The sequence below is a fragment of the Zalophus californianus genome, chromosome 11 (genome assembly GCF_009762305.2).
Source record: "Zalophus californianus isolate mZalCal1 chromosome 11, mZalCal1.pri.v2, whole genome shotgun sequence".
In the NCBI taxonomy this organism is placed as follows: Eukaryota; Metazoa; Chordata; class Mammalia; order Carnivora; family Otariidae; genus Zalophus; species Zalophus californianus.
The window spans coordinates 111,978,201-111,994,558 of record NC_045605.1 but is presented as its reverse complement, the minus strand read 5'-3'; the positions used below and the strand labels follow the sequence as shown (position 1 = coordinate 111,994,558).

Sequence of the window (16,358 nt, the reverse complement as noted above, 5' to 3'; positions counted from 1 at the left end):
CGCCATACAAAGTCAGTTGTACTTCTGTAAAATAGCAATGAATGATCAGATATTGACATTTAAAAAACACCACTTCCTAATAGTATCAAAAAATAGGGATAAATGCAAAAAAGGGTGTGGAAGAGCTACATGTTGAAAATATGAAACATTGCTGAGAAGTTAAAGACCTGGATGAACAGAGGGATGAACAGTATGCATGGATTGGAAGGCGTATTCAACACTGTTAAGGTGCCGAGTCTCCCTAAGTGTAACCTGTGGATTTAATACAGTCCTAACCAAAGTCCCAGCAGGTTTTTTTTATGTAGAAATGTACAAGCCTGTTCTACAATTCATATGGAATTGCAAAGGACCCCAAAGTAGCCAAAACAATCCCTGAAAAGAGGAATAAAATCAGGCTAACATTCTGAGAATTAGGATCAGTCTAGAGTAACCAAAACAGTGTGGTATTGGTGTAAAGATATTCAAATAAATCAAGAGAATAAAATAGACCCACACATATGCAGAAATGATAGCTCTCCCAATAAATCACGCTAAAACAGGTGGCTATCCACCTGCAAGAGGAAAGAAAGAAGGAAAGAAAGAAAGAGAGACAGGGAGGGAGGGAGGGAGGGAGAGAGGGAGAGAGGGAAGAAGAAGAAAAAGAAAGAGGAGGGTTATTTGAATACACAAAATGGATTGTAGACCTAAATAACTATAAAAACATAGGGGAAATCTTTATGAATATGGATCAGCAAAGATTTCCCAGACATAATACCAAAAGCATAATCCCCCACCACCACCAAGATTGGCAAATTGAAATTCATCAAAAATGCTTAAAATTTGCTCTTCAAATTTCATTGTATTTCACTGTAAAGCGAATGAAAACGTAAGACACCAGCTGGGAGAAAACCTTAGCAAAACACATATTTCATAAAGGGCTGATCCAGAGAACAGAAAGAACTCTCACAACTCAATAATCAGAAAGCAAACAACCCAATTTTTAAAAATGGGCCAAAGATTAGAATGGGCACCTCACTAAACAAGATAGATGAATGGCAAAAACAGCTCGTGACTAGATGCAAAACCCTGTCATTGGGGAAATGCAAGATAAAATCACAGGATGCCACTCCATAAGAATGGCTAAAATTGTAAAGCCCTCTAAACATAACAAATGCTGGGCAGAATGTAGAGGGACCCCACATCACTGGTGGAAATGTTAAACGATACAGTTTGGCAGTATCTGTTTTCTCAAAAAGTTAAACATACACCTGCCATGTGATGTGGTCATTACATCCAGGCATTTCCCCATGAGAAAAGGAAATGTTTGTCCTCACAAAGACTTTCACATGAATGTAAATAGCAGCTTTATTTTTAATCGTCAAAAACTGGAAACAGCCCAAATGTCCATCAGCAGATGAATGCATAAACAAATTGTGGCCCATCCATACCATGGCGATCAGAAGGAATGTAGGGTTGAGGCACGCAACAGCACGGATGAATCCCAAAATAGTTATGCTGGGAGAAAGAAACCAGACAGAAAAGAGGACAAGCTATATGCTTCCATTTATAGAAAACTCCAGAAAATGCAAGCTAACTAGGTCATTGGTTGCTTGATTGGGAATGAGGAGGGGCACAGGGAGGGATGAGAGAAGGGGCTGCAGGGGTCCAAGGATGCATTTGGGGTGATGGTCCTCCTGAGGCCTCTCACCTCGTGTGCGGACGGCCCTGCTCTCCCTGGGTCCTCACGGGGTCGTCCCTCCGTGCGGGTCTGTGTCCTGATTCCCTCTTCCTGTACGGACCCCGGTCACACGGGATCAGGGCCCATGCCAGTGACCCCGTGTTACCTCCAGCCCCTCTGTGAAGGCCCCATCTCCAGATGCGGCCGCACCCCGGGGTGCTGGGGGCCAGGGCTCCAGCATAGGACCTTGGACAGGACACAGTTCGGCACACCGTCACAGGGAGCAGATGAGCAAAAGACATAAAGAGACAAGTCACAGAATCAGAAATGCAAATGAGCGATGAATGAGAAATGTAGAAGTGCAAACGTGAGACACCGCGTCTTACCCCTGGGCGACGACGGTCGCGAGGCTTTGCTACTGTGTGCCAGATCTGGCTACAGATGCTCCCACAGGAACAAGTGTCAAGGGGAAGATGACACAGGTACGGAGCAGGTGCAGGAGCTCCTGGGGAGGGAACTGTGGGCTCACAGGGCAGAGCCTCACAGCCGGCCCATGAAGGCAGGTGCGTCCCACGGTGGGATCCCTTCTCCTGGGCAGGTGAGCTGGGCTCTGGGAGTGTGGCCTACTGGGAACCCCAAAGCCGGGACTGGGACCCAGTGAGGTGCAGAGGACTGGCCTGCGGACCCCCAGCCTGCGGCCCTAGCTTGGGCAGCCCAGCCAATCTAACCCTCAGCAAGCAGGGCCACCCCTTCCTTACGGAGCCTTCACACAGAAGGGAACCATCCCAACCACACGGGAGGCACTCAGCGTCACAGGGACACCGGCCCTGCTGGACTGCTCACCGCCTGAGGCCCCTGGAACAAGAAAGCCAGGAGACCTACCACGTGGAGGGGCACGCCTGGCAGTTGGCGTCTCCCATGGTACAAAACCAGACTGCACTCCTGAGATTTATAGCAAATAGATATTTGGTCGTTCAGATGACCCAAGTATATTTCTCGTAGATATTTGGTTCTGGCTTGCAGTTCAGCTCCAAAACATTTGGAATTCCTACGGATGACTGGAGCATCTTTCGTTACCACCGTCCGTCCCTTGTCCGCAGTTCCGGAACTCCCCTCAGAGCCACGAAGGTGAAGCGGGTGTCTTGTTCTGCTTAACCAGCCCCTCTCCCCCACAGCTGGGTGTACGCTCACGAGGGGACTTGTGAGAGGGCCTAAGGTTGGGGGCTGGGTGCCAGGGGAGGAGGGTTGGGATTTTCAGTCCCGCCCCCTGATCGCCCATGTTATGAAGCCTCCATAAAACAAACGCCCAGGGAAGGGGCTCGGAGAGGTTCCGGGCTGGCGAATCTGTGGAGATTCGGGGACGGTGGTGCCCTCAGAGAGCTGGAGGTTCCACGGCCTCCCCCACACCTCCCCCTGTGAAGCTGTTCCGATCATGGGTTTTATAATGAACTGATGATCTAGTAATAGCACCCAAGGAGGGGCTTGTGGGAAGCTCCAACCTATAGCCCACCACTCAGAGGCACAGGTGACAACCTGGATTTGCGATTGGCATTGGGAGGGGAGGGAGATGCCCTGTCCCCTTCCAGAATGTTTTGTTTGCTATGGTCTCTCATGGGTTTCAATTGAGGAGGCAGGATTTCGAGAAGCAAGCAAGCCTCTACCTGTGTCACCGTGTCACCTCGTGCCTGTCTCCATGGCAGGCCCACCGTTCTGGCCTTTGGAGCCCAGTGCAGACTAAAGTCAAACCAGGTAGCCAGGTGACCACTGTGCTTACTCCTACAAAGCAGTTCAGACTCAGCTGTATATACAGACGGGGCAGGGGGATGTCTCAGTCACCCCTGCCCCTCCAGGTCCTCCTCTCCTCTTTCCCCACCAGGCCCCCTGCTCCCCAGGGTTACCTAGGGCTGGTCTGTGGGCATCTGCCTGCCCAGAACCCCGCTTCCGGGGAGCTGGGACCCTCTCCCTCCAGAAGCCTTCTCAACCCCATCCTTGCCCACTGTTCCTGCCCTCGGAGGGGGGGGAGCCCTTCCGTGAAGACGGGGTGGCAGAGGATTAAGGTTGCCCTTCACTCAGGTGACAAGGAGCCTCTGAGGGCCATGGGCTTACACGTGCCACCAGGCCTTTGCACGTGCTGTCCCTTCCCACCTCCTGCTACCCTTCCCTACATGCAGCTCCAAGAGCATCTGATGTATCTCGCTGGTTTACTTGGGTGCCATTTTTCTCACGTGGGGGACGTGAACCATGGAGGCAGTAAATTTAACGGTTTAATGTTGTATGCTCTAATGCTGTGGACTCAACCCCTAGAAGGACACTGGACACATAGTAGGTTCCCAGCAAATATGGGTAAAATGAATGAATGAGTGAGTGCACACATGTCCTCTCTCCTGCCTCTTACCCTCTTGGTCTGCAGCCTGAAGTCACCTCCAAGCTCACCTTGTCCGTCCCCTCTAGCCCAGAGTCTCCCGCCGCTCTCTGAAAGGAGCCCCAGCTCCCCAACCTGGCCTGGGAAGCTCAGCATGTAAGCTGCCCTCACAGGATGGTTCCTGCCTGGGCCCACTCCTTGTCTGCCCACTGGGGGCTCCTCCTCCCCCAGGCCAGCTCACGTCACTCCCAGGGCTTCCCCAGCACCAGACCCTGAAGGGGGGGCCCAGGTGGGGGTGTCAGACGTCAGCCAATGAAAATGCACGCAAAGATAAAAGTGGTATGTTCCTGCACGCCTCTCAGAATGGCCAACATCCAGAACACTGACAACACGAAATGCTGGTAGGGATGAGGAGCAGCGGGAATGCAGAATGGGGCAGCCCCTCTGGAAGACAGTTTGGCATTTTCTTGCAAAACTAAACACTCTTACCATACAATCTAGCAGTGGTGCTCCTTAGTATGTACCCAAAGGAGCTGAAAACTCATGCCTGCACAAAAACCTGCACACAGATGTTTGTAGCAGCTTTACTCATAATTGGCAGAACTTGGAAGGAGCAAAGATGCCCTTCAGTAGGTGGATGGATGAACCGTAATCCATCCACACAAGGGAATATTAACAATACTAAAAAGACATGAACTATCAAGCCATGAAAAGACATGGAGGAGGCTTAACTGGATCTTACTGAGTGAAAGGAGCCAATCTGAAAACGCAAGACCCTGTGGGATTCCAACAATGTGACATTCTGGAAAAGGCAAAATGATGGTGAGAGCAAAGAGATCAGTGGTTGCCAGGGGTTGGGGGGAGGAGCAGGAGGAACACAAGGGATTAGGGCCATGAAACTACTCTGCATGACCCCATAATGACAATGGTGGATATATGTCCTTATACGTTTGTCTAAACCCACAGAACGTCCCAACATCAAGAGTGAATCCTAAGGTCAACAGGAGACTTCAGTTAGTAATAATGTATCAGTGTTGGTCCATCAATTGTAACAAAGGTACCAGCTAGTGCAGGCTGTTAACAATAGGGACAATGGGCACCTGGGTGGCTCAGTCGTTAAGCATCTGCCTTCGGCTCAGGTCATGATCCCAGGGTCCTGGGATCGAGCCCCACATCGGGCTCCCTGCTCCGTGGGGAGCCTGCTTCTCCTTCTCCCTCTCCCCCTTCTTGTGTTCCCTCTCTCACTGTCTCTCTCTCTGTCAAATAAATGAATAAAATCTTTAAACAACAACAACAACAACAACAAAACAATAGGGACAACTGGTGGGGATACAAGAATTTCTTGGTACTCTCTGCGCAATTTTTCTGTAAACCTGAAATTGCTCTAAAAATAATGTCTATTAAAAAACAATTAAAAACAAACAAACAAAAAGTTATCAGAGCTTCAAATTTAGTGGAGCATCCTCCATTTTATCTGGCAACCCTAGCCCAGGGAAGCCATGCTGTTGGTGATGGGGTGGATCTGATGAGACCAGAGAAGGAGGAAGAGAGAAGGTGCACGCAGGTGCCCCCAGCTCTGAGACCAGCTCTGCTCAGAAATCCCAGGCTGCTGGGGAGGAGCCCCGTTGGCAGAGAATCAGAGAGGTGGGGACTAAGTGTCGAGGGGTCTGCACCATGGAGACCCCATTCCTGCCCGCAACCTCCTTGAGGACCTCAGCTCCCTGTTCAGATGGGACCCCCTCTCCTTGGAGCAGTAGCTCCCCTCAACCGATACAGAGTCCACTGACTGCCTTCCCCCCTGAGCCACACACAACTCGGAGCCCAGCATCCAGCCACACCTCCGCAGACCCTTCCCATGCAACATCATGCCTTGGAGTTCAAATATGGCCAGAGTCAGCGCTTCCTAAATAGAAGCCTCCTGGCCCCAGGGACCCCCATGCTCCCACTGCATCCCTCTCCCTGCCACCCAGTGTGCCTCCTCCCCACTGACTTCTTCCTACACAGGGCCTGGGGCCCTGCCTTTCTCCCTTCTCCGTGCCTCCCCCAGCAGGCAGGCTGAACCCCGCTGTCTCAGCTAACTCGTCCCTAGTGCCCACTCCTCATCTTTAGTACCTCCATCCTAGGTGAACCCACTTATGCACTCCAGCACCAACCCAGTCCCTCTTCTTCTCAGCCTGAGGCAGCCATCAGCTCCAGCCTCCCTGCAGCCTTCCCCATGATCCACCTCCACCCTAGAGATGAGACACTTCCCCTGATTCCTGGGGGTCCCTCCTCTCCCTGCAGATTGCCTGACCCACGTCATGCCCTCTTGGCTTTGAAGAGCATTGAAGTTGCTGTTGGTCAGAGAGAACAGGCCAGTCTGGGGGTGGGGGAGGGGGGCAGGGGGAGGCAGCTAAAGGGATTGAGGAATGGCCAGAAGCCATGGAGCCCAGGAAACCAGTCAAGAGTGAGGTTTCGGGGCTGCAGCCTGGTCCTCCCCAAAGGTCTTCATGCTGTTGGGGGGGAGGGTTCCAGATGTGCCCTACAGAGTGGGGGTCCCCCGAGTGAGGGTTGTGTGGGAAGCTGTAGGAGGAAGGGGTTCCAGGAGATGGGGAGTGGGGCCCAGGGCTGGCCAGAAGGGCTGGGAGGGGCCTTGGAGCCCCAGATCAGGGAGGGGATGAAGCCACCCTGGCCTAGTGGAGAGACTGGCCTCAGATGAGGGCCACTCACCCACCCCTCCCCCACTTTCCCATCTCCCACCTCTGCCAGCAGCTGGAAGGGTGGCTGGCCATGGTCTACAGTTGCTGTGGGCACCAGGGCACGACGTAGGGGGTACAGAAGGGTGTAGGGGGGACATGCTGGACTAAGTGGGTCTGCAGGGCATTGGCCGGGTGTGAGGGGCAATGAGTGGGCAGGGTGAGGTGCCTGGGCAGGGTGAGGGGACTGGGCAAGATGGGTTCTGGACACTTGAAGGGTTTGCGGGACTTGGGAGAGACCCAGGGGCATGAGGGATTCTGGGCTCTTACAGGGCGTGCAGGTCAAGGGTGCGGCTCAGATATGCAGGCCAGGTAGGGGCCAGGTGCGTGGGGCAGGGGCAGCGGGCAGGGAAGGGGCAGTGGGGTAGGGACGTGGGTCAGGGGCAAGGAGACAGGAAGGTGGGGCAGAATGAGACAGGTGCAGTAAGTCCTGCAGGTGCGGGAGGCAGAGCGGTGGGGTAGGTGTGCAGGTGGGGGGCGATGGGAGCGGCACTGGGCAGGGCAGCGTGGGCAGGTGCGCTGGGTGGGGCGGGGGCGTTGGGCGGGGCGGTGGGTCAGGGGAACGGGAAGGGGCGGGGCGGGGCAGGGCGGTGGGTCAGGTGAATGGGGCGGGGCGGGGCGGGGGCGGTGGGCGAGGCAGTAGGCGGGGCCGTGGGGGGACACGTGCGCGGGGTGGGGCGATGCGATGGGCGGGACGGTGGGCGGGTCGTGGGCGGGGCTATCTAGTGGGCGGGGCGACGGGACCGGTGAACGGGACGGGACGACAGGTGATTGGGGTGGGGCGGTGGGGCAGGTGCGCGGGGCGGGGCCGGGGCGGGGCCAGGGGCGGGGCGCCGCGGGCCCTCCCGGAAGCCAGGGGGCGCTGTGACGGGTCCACGCGGTCCGTGCGTGCCCCTCCTTCCGCCCGCGGCCCGGAAGCTGGCGATGGCGCGGAATGTGCTGTGAGTGGCCGGGGGCGCGGGCCTGGGGGGCCGGCGGGGGGGGGGGGCGGGGAGGGGCGCGGTGACGGTCAGGGGGCTACGGACGCGGCGTGGACGTCGAGCGCCCGCCCGGGAGGGTCGCCCCCACCCGCGTCGCCAGGACCCCCGCGGCCCGCCCCCCACAATTGAGGCTGACGCACTCGTGTCCCCGTCGAGCGCGACCGGCCCCCTGAATGAATGAGTGCTCGCATGCACGCATGCGCATTGGCCCCGGTTGGGTCCGCGGCTAGGGGCCCTGTGTTGGGGGGGCGCGAGTGCGCCCCGGCAGGGGCAGAGGGGCCAAGGCGCCTGCGCGGGCTTGGGGAGCAGGCGGGCAGCGGGCTTGGCCTCGGGGTTGGCGTGTCCACGCAGCGGCCGGGGAGGCTCGGGAGGAGAGCCGGCGGGGCGGGCTGGCGGGTGAGGGCGAGGGGGAGGGTGGGATCGCGGGTGAGTCACCCTCGGGGCCGCAGGGAGGTAGGGCTTGTGGCAGCCTGCCAGGTCGCTGTGTTGGGAGCAGGCAGGAGAAATTCTGAGTTGCACTTGAGCCGTGTGGAGTGTCGGGCTTGTGAAATCCGGGAGGGTCAGGCGGGCCGAGGGAGAGGGGTGGGCCCACAGGTGGTGCGGGCCTGCGATGGGAGACCAGGAGGAGGGGAGTCAGCAGCGCTCGGGCCGGCCCTTGGGATTGTTCTGGCCCTCCCGTGGGTGGGGAAGGACAGGGGGTTTGCGAGACCGTGGACGCCACGGGAGACTCATGTCCTGCCCACCTCAGGCCTCTGAACCTCTAACCCTCACACTGGGCCTCCCTCCACCCCCAGCCGAGGGCACTCCTCCATCCCCAAGCCCAGGGATCTGGAGAGAAGGAGGGTCTGAACCCCTGCGTCCCCACCCGCACAGCTCCCCAGAGGGCCTGCCCCTGCCCCCATGCAGTGCCGCAGTTGGTCACCAGGGGGAATAAGTGAGCCCCTTGGGTGGCCAGCCATTGGCCCAAACTCCAACGGAGGGTACAACAAGGCAGACCTCTTGTTCGGGGGGGGGGGGGGGGGGGGGGGCCCTGAGAGGACGAGGCCTGCACCCTTCAGAAGCCACCCTTCCAGCCTCTCACCATTGCCCACCCTGCGGTGGAGACTGCCCCAGGGCGTGCTGCTGGGCCACTGCCACGCCCTGACTTGGTCACTGGCCACCTTGGGTAGATGGCACTTGGCCATTCAGTCCTGCGGTGCCCTAGCCTCCCGGAGCCCCCGTACCGTCCACATGCCCCAGGTGCCTGCTCAGCCCTGAGGCTCGCCCTGGTCCTTTCACCCCCTGGCCCTCCTCATCCTGTGCCCAGCATAGAATTTGGCCTCCCTGAGCCCCCCTTTCAGGGTGCTGGTTGTCCTCCAAATCAGGGGCCACGGGCAGTGCTGCAGAGTGGCCAGCAAGGCTACCGGTGAGACCCGTGGCCTGTGCGCCCACCCGCCCCAGGCCCGGCCCCCTGGCCTCCCGGCAGCCTCTGCAGACCACAGGCGCCCCCCTTGGCTGGCTGCGTTGCCCTCGCAAGCCCAGAGTGCAAGTGCACTTGGCAATAGCTGTGGGTGGTGGTGGCCTCTCACTGCTTTCCAGCTGCCTCTGCTCGCCCTGGGGGTTTTCAGGGTGGGGGTGACGGTTGCTTCTCCCACCCACACGGAGAGTGTGCAAGTGACACCCGCCCTTGCTGCGGGGTGAGCCAGGGCTGGGAGCAACTCCACGGCAGGCAGCCTGCCTGTGGGACTGTCACTTTAAGTGTGGTCTCCAAGCCTGGCCACCAGCAGCTTTGGGGGCCACGGTGGGTGTGCTCTCTACGCTCTCTACGGGCCTATTTCTTGAGTCACTCCATAGCCCCTTCCTAAGGGCCCACAGCCCGCACGAGTTGATGGGCACTGGGGGTCTTGGGGCCCACACTGGGCAGAACTGTGCAGTGAGCAGAGGGGGCTCTGGGGCGCTGGCTTGTGGAGAGCTGCCCCCCCCTTCGCTTCCCACTCCTGTTGCAACGGGTAAACAAACGGAGGTCTGCTGGGGGCGACCCCGGGGTCATGTGTTCTGTGTTTGATGTGGACAAATCTCCCCCTCTCAGGTACCCTCTGTACCAGCTGGGCAACCCCCAGCTCCGTGTCTTCCGAACAAACTTCTTCATTCGGCTGGTGCGGCCCGGCTCGGTCCAGCCTGAGGACACTGTGCAGTTCCGGATCCCCATGGAGTAAGCCCCTGAGGAATTCAGGCTGGGGAGTGCCCCTGGGGGCCGGCTGCCCTGCTGGTGTCGCAGACCTGGCTCCTACGTGTGGCTTCTCCCCGCTGTGAAAACACCACAGGCAGCCCTCTGAGCTGCTCTGCAAATATTGACCGAGGGCCTGCTGTTTGCAGAGCCTGGGGTGAGGCCGGGCTGCCCCCAACGCCCTCCCCTCCCCCCACTGCCCCCCCCACCCGGGGGAAGCCCAGTGGAGGGCCCAGCGCCTCTGTAACTGCATTGAGCTCCATGCTCTTCCCAGACGCCTGGGCCCAGGCTCTCAGAGCTTCTCACCACAGCTTCCAAAAACCTAGTTTTCCAGTGGTTCCCTCGCAGAGGCCCCGGGCACTGTCCCCCAGGCTGCAGGGTGCCTCAGGATGTGACCGTCCCAGTGCATGGGCCTGGGGTCAGCTTGAGCTTGAGTGGCAGCCTTCAGAGGCCGGGCAGGAGTGGCCAAGGGCCACGGTGATGATGCTATTTCAGGTGGAAAGGGGAGGGGGCCTAACCCACCAGCACCGTGGCCACCTGGTGGGCTGGGCTCCTGGCAGCCTGGGGGCACCCCCATGTTGGCCCTTCCCTGGAGAGAGCTCTGCCTGGGACCCTGGCCCCTAGGGCCCCCCCACTCGTATGTGGGGGACAAGAGAGCACCGGGTGGGGTCGGGTGGCTGCTTTTCATCTCATCCTGGCTGGGACTTGCTTTTCTTTCGTCTCTACCCCAGGATGACCAGGGTGGACCTCAGGAATTACCTCGAGCGCATCTACAACGTGCCTGTGGCCGCCGTGCGGACAAGGGTGCAGCACGGTGCGTGCTAGGCCCCTGCTGCCCTCTGTGGGGGTGGGTGCGCCCCCAGAGCTCACAAGGCCTCCTCCCAGCCTCTGCGGGGGGCTGGTTCTTGCTGGGGAGCTGAGGTGCTCGGGGCTGCAGCGACTTCCCCAGGCCCACGCTGCTGACAGGGCAGAGCCCGGGCTGGAGCTCAGGTGGGCCACCCTGCTTCTGCTCTAAGCTCTGTCCTCGACCGCCTCGGAAGCGGGGTCAGCAGGGCACTTTCCTCTTGGTTCCCTGACCCCCCACTGCACTCTGAGTTGTTAGGGACGGCAGCCTTCTGTGTTGGGTCGCTATGCTGACAAACGGGAGAAGTGGGTCTCCTGACTTCTTTTAGACACGTTTGGGCGTTTAACGGAGCAGAGATCCACGGTGGTGGTGCTGGCTCCTCAAACACAGCCTGGACCTGTGAGCCGGTCACATTCGGCTGTGACGCACTGTCATCAGTAGGAGACCACCCAATTCTTAACATGTTTGCCTCTTTCTAGAAAGTGGGTTCCTGGATGAGTTGGACTAAAAATCTCGTGCTTGGAGTAAAGTGTGTCTCCCCCTCCCCAACAGGTTCCAACAGGAAGAGGGATTACAGAAACGTCAGGATGAAGAAACCAGACTACAAGGTGGCCTATGTGCAGCTGGTGAGTGGGCTTCGGGCAGAGTCCCAAGTCCTGGGCGTGACTTATCACGACCGTGACCTTGGTGCGGGGGACGTGTTTGTGCAGCGGCCCCCTCCTGGGGCCCAGGGAGGCCCTGTGAGGCAGGATCTCAAGGACCATGGCAGACGCGGGGCAGAGCCTGCACTTAGTCCTAATCCCCAGTGAAGCCCCAGGCGGAGCTGGTGCTCCAAGCACATTCACCCCATGGGAGGAGACGGCGCAGGGCATTTTGGAACTTCTCCGGGGCCAGCCGTGTTAGGCCCTTGGACTTTGAACGTGCTGTGGGCTCGGGCAGGCCCACTCAGCCCCGGGGGGTTTGGGCTCAGGCAGAAAACAAAGCTCCTGCCTCTGGAGAGCGTGTCCTCAGAGGGACAGGCCCCCGGGAGAAGGGGGAGGCAGTTGATGGCCTGGGGGTAAAGCTGCTGCAGGGGCCTGGGTCTCAGAGCTGGACCCGTTCGGTGTGCCCTGGGGTCCTGGTGGGCCCCCTCCCCTCTGGACTGAGTTGTGGGGCTTTGGCACATCCCGCCAGGTTCTCTTGACCGTGTATTCTGCCTGGCCTGGGGCGTGGGGGCAGGGTCCAGTGCTCCATCTCCGTCCAGCAGAGAGGAAGACCCACAGCTTCAGAGACCCCTGCTCAGGCTCTCCCCTTCTAGACGGGACCCTAGATGTGCTTCTGCAGATGAGCCCTCCAGGAGATGGCAGGGTCTCCTGCCATGTCCGTGCGAACCCACCAGGGAGGGCCCTGCTTGCAAGGCCCATTAGCTGCCCCTACTGTTTGAACCCCCCTGGGGCTGGGGGGGGGGGGCCCTTCTAGATTCTTCCATACCGGGGTGGACAGCCCAGCTGAATCCTTGGCAGGCGGCGGCTGGCCGTGGCCGCTAGATGGCAGTAACGCTATTGTGAAAACCGCCCCCCCCCGCCTCCCCCCCCCCCCCCCCCCCCCGGGGCCTACAGCCCTATTTTGGGTGAGAGGAGGCAGTTTGTTAAGAGACCGAGTTAGTGTGGCAACTTCTCTGAAAAACAGTCACAGTTGTTGTTCTAAACAGGGGCCCCCGTAATTATTTGGCCTAATATTTGCTGTGCATAAAATCAGCCAATCCAGGTGGAGGGAGCGCCCGTTGGCCATATAAAGGCGCCTGTGTCCTGTGTGTGAAATCGGGCCATCTGTCTCTGTCACGCGTGCGGGCTGACACCCCCTGTGCGGGCATTCGCCACCAGGCCTTCCGCGGGCCAACGACAGTTACAAGTGGCTTCTGAGTCACCCGAGCCCTCGCATTCTTCCCCGGGCCCCGCCTCAGCCCCCTCCGATCCGGTGCATCGGTGTATGCAGCTGCCACGGGGCACGTCTTTCTTCCCCCTGTGAAACCCGGCAGCACAGCCGGGGGCAGAGGCCCCGCCGGGCACGGCGCCTGCAGGCCCACAGTGACATTCGGGGACGTTCATGGTGGGCCTCCCACCCCCCAGTCCCGCGTGCCTCTGCCTGGCCTGCAGACCGGCAGGAAGCTCGGGCCCTTGCCCTCTGAAGGGGTCCCCTCTCTGCCCCCATCTGCCGGGGCCGACCTCTCCCAGCGTGTCCCTGTGGGCCCCGCTCTGGGGCTTCTAAAAACAGAGCTCATTGTAAAGCACACAGAGGGTCAATCACGAACACAAATTAAGTTTCCGAATCTATTTTGGGTTGACTGCTGCGGAAGAGCCCATCCGGCGGGGTGGGGGCCCCCGTTCCCCCCGACAACCTGATACACATCTCTGCGGGTCTGCATCCCCCACACAGCAAGCGGACTGTCGCCCGGCCGGCAGGAGCCCTCTGGGGCCAGGCGGTGGCCCCGGGGGCACCTGGGACCGCCAGCCTGGGGCCGGTTCCCACACTGCTCCTTTCCTGGCCTTTCCTGCTGAGCCGCTCATTCTGCGCCATGGCGGGGATTGAGGGTTTACTTTTGAAAGTACAAGGTGAAGTTCCCCAGAGAGGGGCGCCCACAAGTGGCTCTTGTCTCTGGTGAGAAGTGAAGAATTTCTCTCACCGGCTCCGTCCGTTTTTCCGGAGCTATTGCAAATTGGCATCTTTGTATTTATATTTTAAAATGTCATTTTGGGTTTCCCCCACCTCAGAAAACTAGCAAAATCACCTCGATATATTAAACATAAATCCCCATTCTGGGCAATCAGCCCTGCGTGTAAACTCTTGCCCTTTGGTATTTTAAAAAAGAAAAAAAAGCAGCGTTGAGCCGTGTAAGCTAATCCTGCTGCAGGCTGGCTACTGAGCGCACACAGCCCTGCTTTCTTCACTCGGGCCCGCGCTCCGCGCCATGTGATCAGAATTTATAAACCTTCCCTTCTCGGGTGGGGCGTGCGGGCTGTTTCAGATCATACTTGGCCGCCTGCCCAAAGCCAAATTTCTTTACAAAACAAGGGTCTCCAAGAACCAGCGCACTTTACTGATTTTACTTATTAAAATTTTCCAGATACGGATGCCGCCCTCCATCCTTCTTTGCCCGTCTGGAAACAGACAGTGCTGCCCTGGCGCGCACCCCCCTCCCGCGTCCTGGTCTTGGGGGGTTGCTCTGTGAGCCGAGGCGAACTGAAAGGGCACCTCACAGTTGCCGGGGCCCCCTCCTCCACGCCCACGGGGGCCGGTGCCCCGCACACGTGCTCGGGGGTCTGGGCTGGGGCTTGGCCGACGCTGGCACATTCTGAACTTTTAGTGAAAGACGTAAAACCAGTTAATTTGCAAAGCCGGTCTTGATTTATAGACTGCTGCATATGTACATTTCTTTGTACGTTATATGCGTTTTATTTGCCAAGCTCCGAGCCAGGAGGAGGGGTAGTCTTTAATGTGGGTAAAGGCCTGTAGGTATTTTGGATGGAAAAAGTTTCAGCGCGGCACCAGACGTTATTTGTGCCGTGTTTTCCTGTGCCTCGCTCCTGCCCCCCGGTCCGACCGGGCTGCCCCCGCGCCCGTGAATGGGCGCTTTGCTGGGCTGCTTTTAATGAGGCTCCAGCCACTGCAGACACCACTCTATAAAGAGATAATGCCGATGAAAAGGGGCATTGTCCGGAGTCATGGCTTCCCGCTGTTAGATAAAAGCCAGCGGCAGGCCGACGTGTTCGCGTTCCAGGCAGGGACAGCACCCTGGACGTGCTGGCCGCGTGTCTGTCCCAGGGGCTTGGGGCAGGAGGGTCCTGTCAGGCTGTCCCCCTGCCTGGAGGCTCCCGGGGCCGGCAAGGCGTCCAGAGCCACGGCTCTGAGCCCGAGTGCTTATCCCCTCCGCAGGCCCACGGACAGACCTTCACGTTCCCCGATCTGTTTCCCGAGAAAAAGCACAGCAGCCCCGGTGACAACGACATCCAGGACAAGCTCCTGGAGGAGCAGAGGCAGAGGCAGAGCCGGGACCCCCGGCGCGGTGGCGTGCCCGACTGGTTCGGCCTGTGACGGCCCCAATAAAGTCCTGCGTGCGGAAGCCCCGGGCTCTGTGTCCTCTGTCCCTGGCGGCCAGCGCAGGCCTGTGCCCCACGGCGCACACGGCGCCTGCCCGCAGGGACGGAACAGGGCCCATGTGACCCGTTCCGCCCCCATGAGAAGGGTCTTCGTGAGGAAGGTTGTGTCGGGCAGGTCGTGAGGAGGGGTGGGGTGAGCGCCACGGGCAGGGGACCCGTCCTGCTGAGGGTCCAGGGCGGCACCACCGGTGGCTCTCGAGTGGGGAGGGATCCATGGCAGGACCCAGAGGAAGCGGTGTTTAGCAGATGCCAGCCTAGCGCAAAGCAGTGCGTGGAGGGCAGGAGGCGGGAAGGACCAGCAACCTGAAGGCCCGAGGACGGGATGATGAGGCCAGTGGCCATTGGCACCCTGGAGTGGACAGTCTGGAAGGAGACGGCGTCTGGGGACCCACAGTGCATGCATCGAGGGGCCTGGCCCTGAGATGTGCGGGCAGCCAAGCTGGCCTCTGTGTGCCCGGCAGGCCCCTGGGGCAGGTGCCCCGCGAGCCCCGGGTGCTGTGCCCTGAAGGCAGGTGGCAGGAACCAGGCCGAGCCTGCCGAGCTGGGACCATTGGTGTGTGTGTCTGCGTGTGGGTTTCAGGCAGACAGGTTGGGCCTAGGGATTTGGGAGCAAACCAGAAAGCCCTGGGGTGCTCAGGAGAGTCAGCCACACCGCCCCTGGGGTAGGACATGGGTGCCACCAGGCCTCGGGGAACCCCATCCTCCGGCACTGCCCTCCTGTGACCTAAGGAGGGCCCTGGCTCTTTCCTTCTCGGGGGGCCTGCAGGGGCAGGCGGAAATGGGGGCTGGCTCGGCAACCTCCCTCCGCCCTGAGGGACACCCAGACCGGGAACGGCGGCGTCACGTGGGCCTCGTAGCTCCCTCCACTTGGAGGGTGAAGGTCCGGGCAAACGCCGCCCTTCAGCCTTGATTTAAAGTGATGGGGAAGGTCCGGAAGGCGACCGGAGAGCAGAGTCAATGGTATTCTCCTTAGAGAAATAATTCATGGGGCCCCGCGGCCCTGAGGACCCCAACTCAAGGCTGGGAGAGCAATCCCATCCTTCATCCGAGCACGTCCAGCACGGGCTGCCACGCACGCCCCAGACGCAGCCCAGTGCCTCCGCCGGCTGGCCTCCCCGAGACCCCCGTGTCCCCCCACCTCCCCCACCCCCAGAGGCACGGTCATCTTTCTGCCAGGGGAGGAGGAAGGGGCCAGAGAGCAGCCATGTCCTTGGTCTCCCCTGCACCCCCAGGGCCGGCAGAGCCCCCTCCCCCCCCGGGGCCCAGGGGAATGAGGGTGGAGGGGAGGACAGCTGTGGGGGTTGCCTTGCAGGTCCTCAGGAATCCAGGAAGTGGGCCTGCAGCTGGGGGGCTGCTCTACCCCAACCCCAGGCTCAGAGCCTCAAGGAGGAGCCGGCTGGACACCCCTTCCCCTCCGAGCTGCTCCCTGGCTGGAGGC

General features: G+C 59.5%; 1 protein-coding gene across 2 annotated transcripts; it reads left to right on the top strand.

Annotated features, from left to right (window-relative positions):
* Positions 1–7,585: 7,585 nt before the first annotated feature.
* MRPL23 (mitochondrial ribosomal protein L23) lies at positions 7,586–14,883 on the top strand. Of its 2 annotated transcripts, none has more exons than XM_027579558.2 (5): positions 7,586–7,695; positions 9,803–9,925; positions 10,672–10,754; positions 11,337–11,410; positions 14,697–14,883. In XM_027579558.2, the coding sequence occupies exons 1-5, from the start codon at positions 7,679–7,681 to the stop codon at positions 14,853–14,855; spliced, it is 456 nt and encodes a 151-aa protein (XP_027435359.1). In that variant the 5' UTR covers positions 7,586–7,678; the 3' UTR covers positions 14,856–14,883. The 2 variants fall into 2 exon arrangements, with proteins under 2 accessions (XP_027435359.1, XP_027435360.1); XM_027579559.2 differs by lacking the exon at positions 14,697–14,883 and adding an exon at positions 13,888–14,609.
* Positions 14,884–16,358: the final 1,475 nt, after the last annotated feature.

Coding starts and splice junctions, on each gene's coding strand:
- MRPL23 (XM_027579558.2), top strand. Junction 10,755..11,336: donor GCGGACAAGGGTGCAGCACG/GTGCGTGCTAGG, acceptor CCTCCCCAACAG/GTTCCAACAGGAAGAGGGAT. Junction 11,411..14,696: donor AGGTGGCCTATGTGCAGCTG/GTGAGTGGGCTT, acceptor TCCCCTCCGCAG/GCCCACGGACAGACCTTCAC.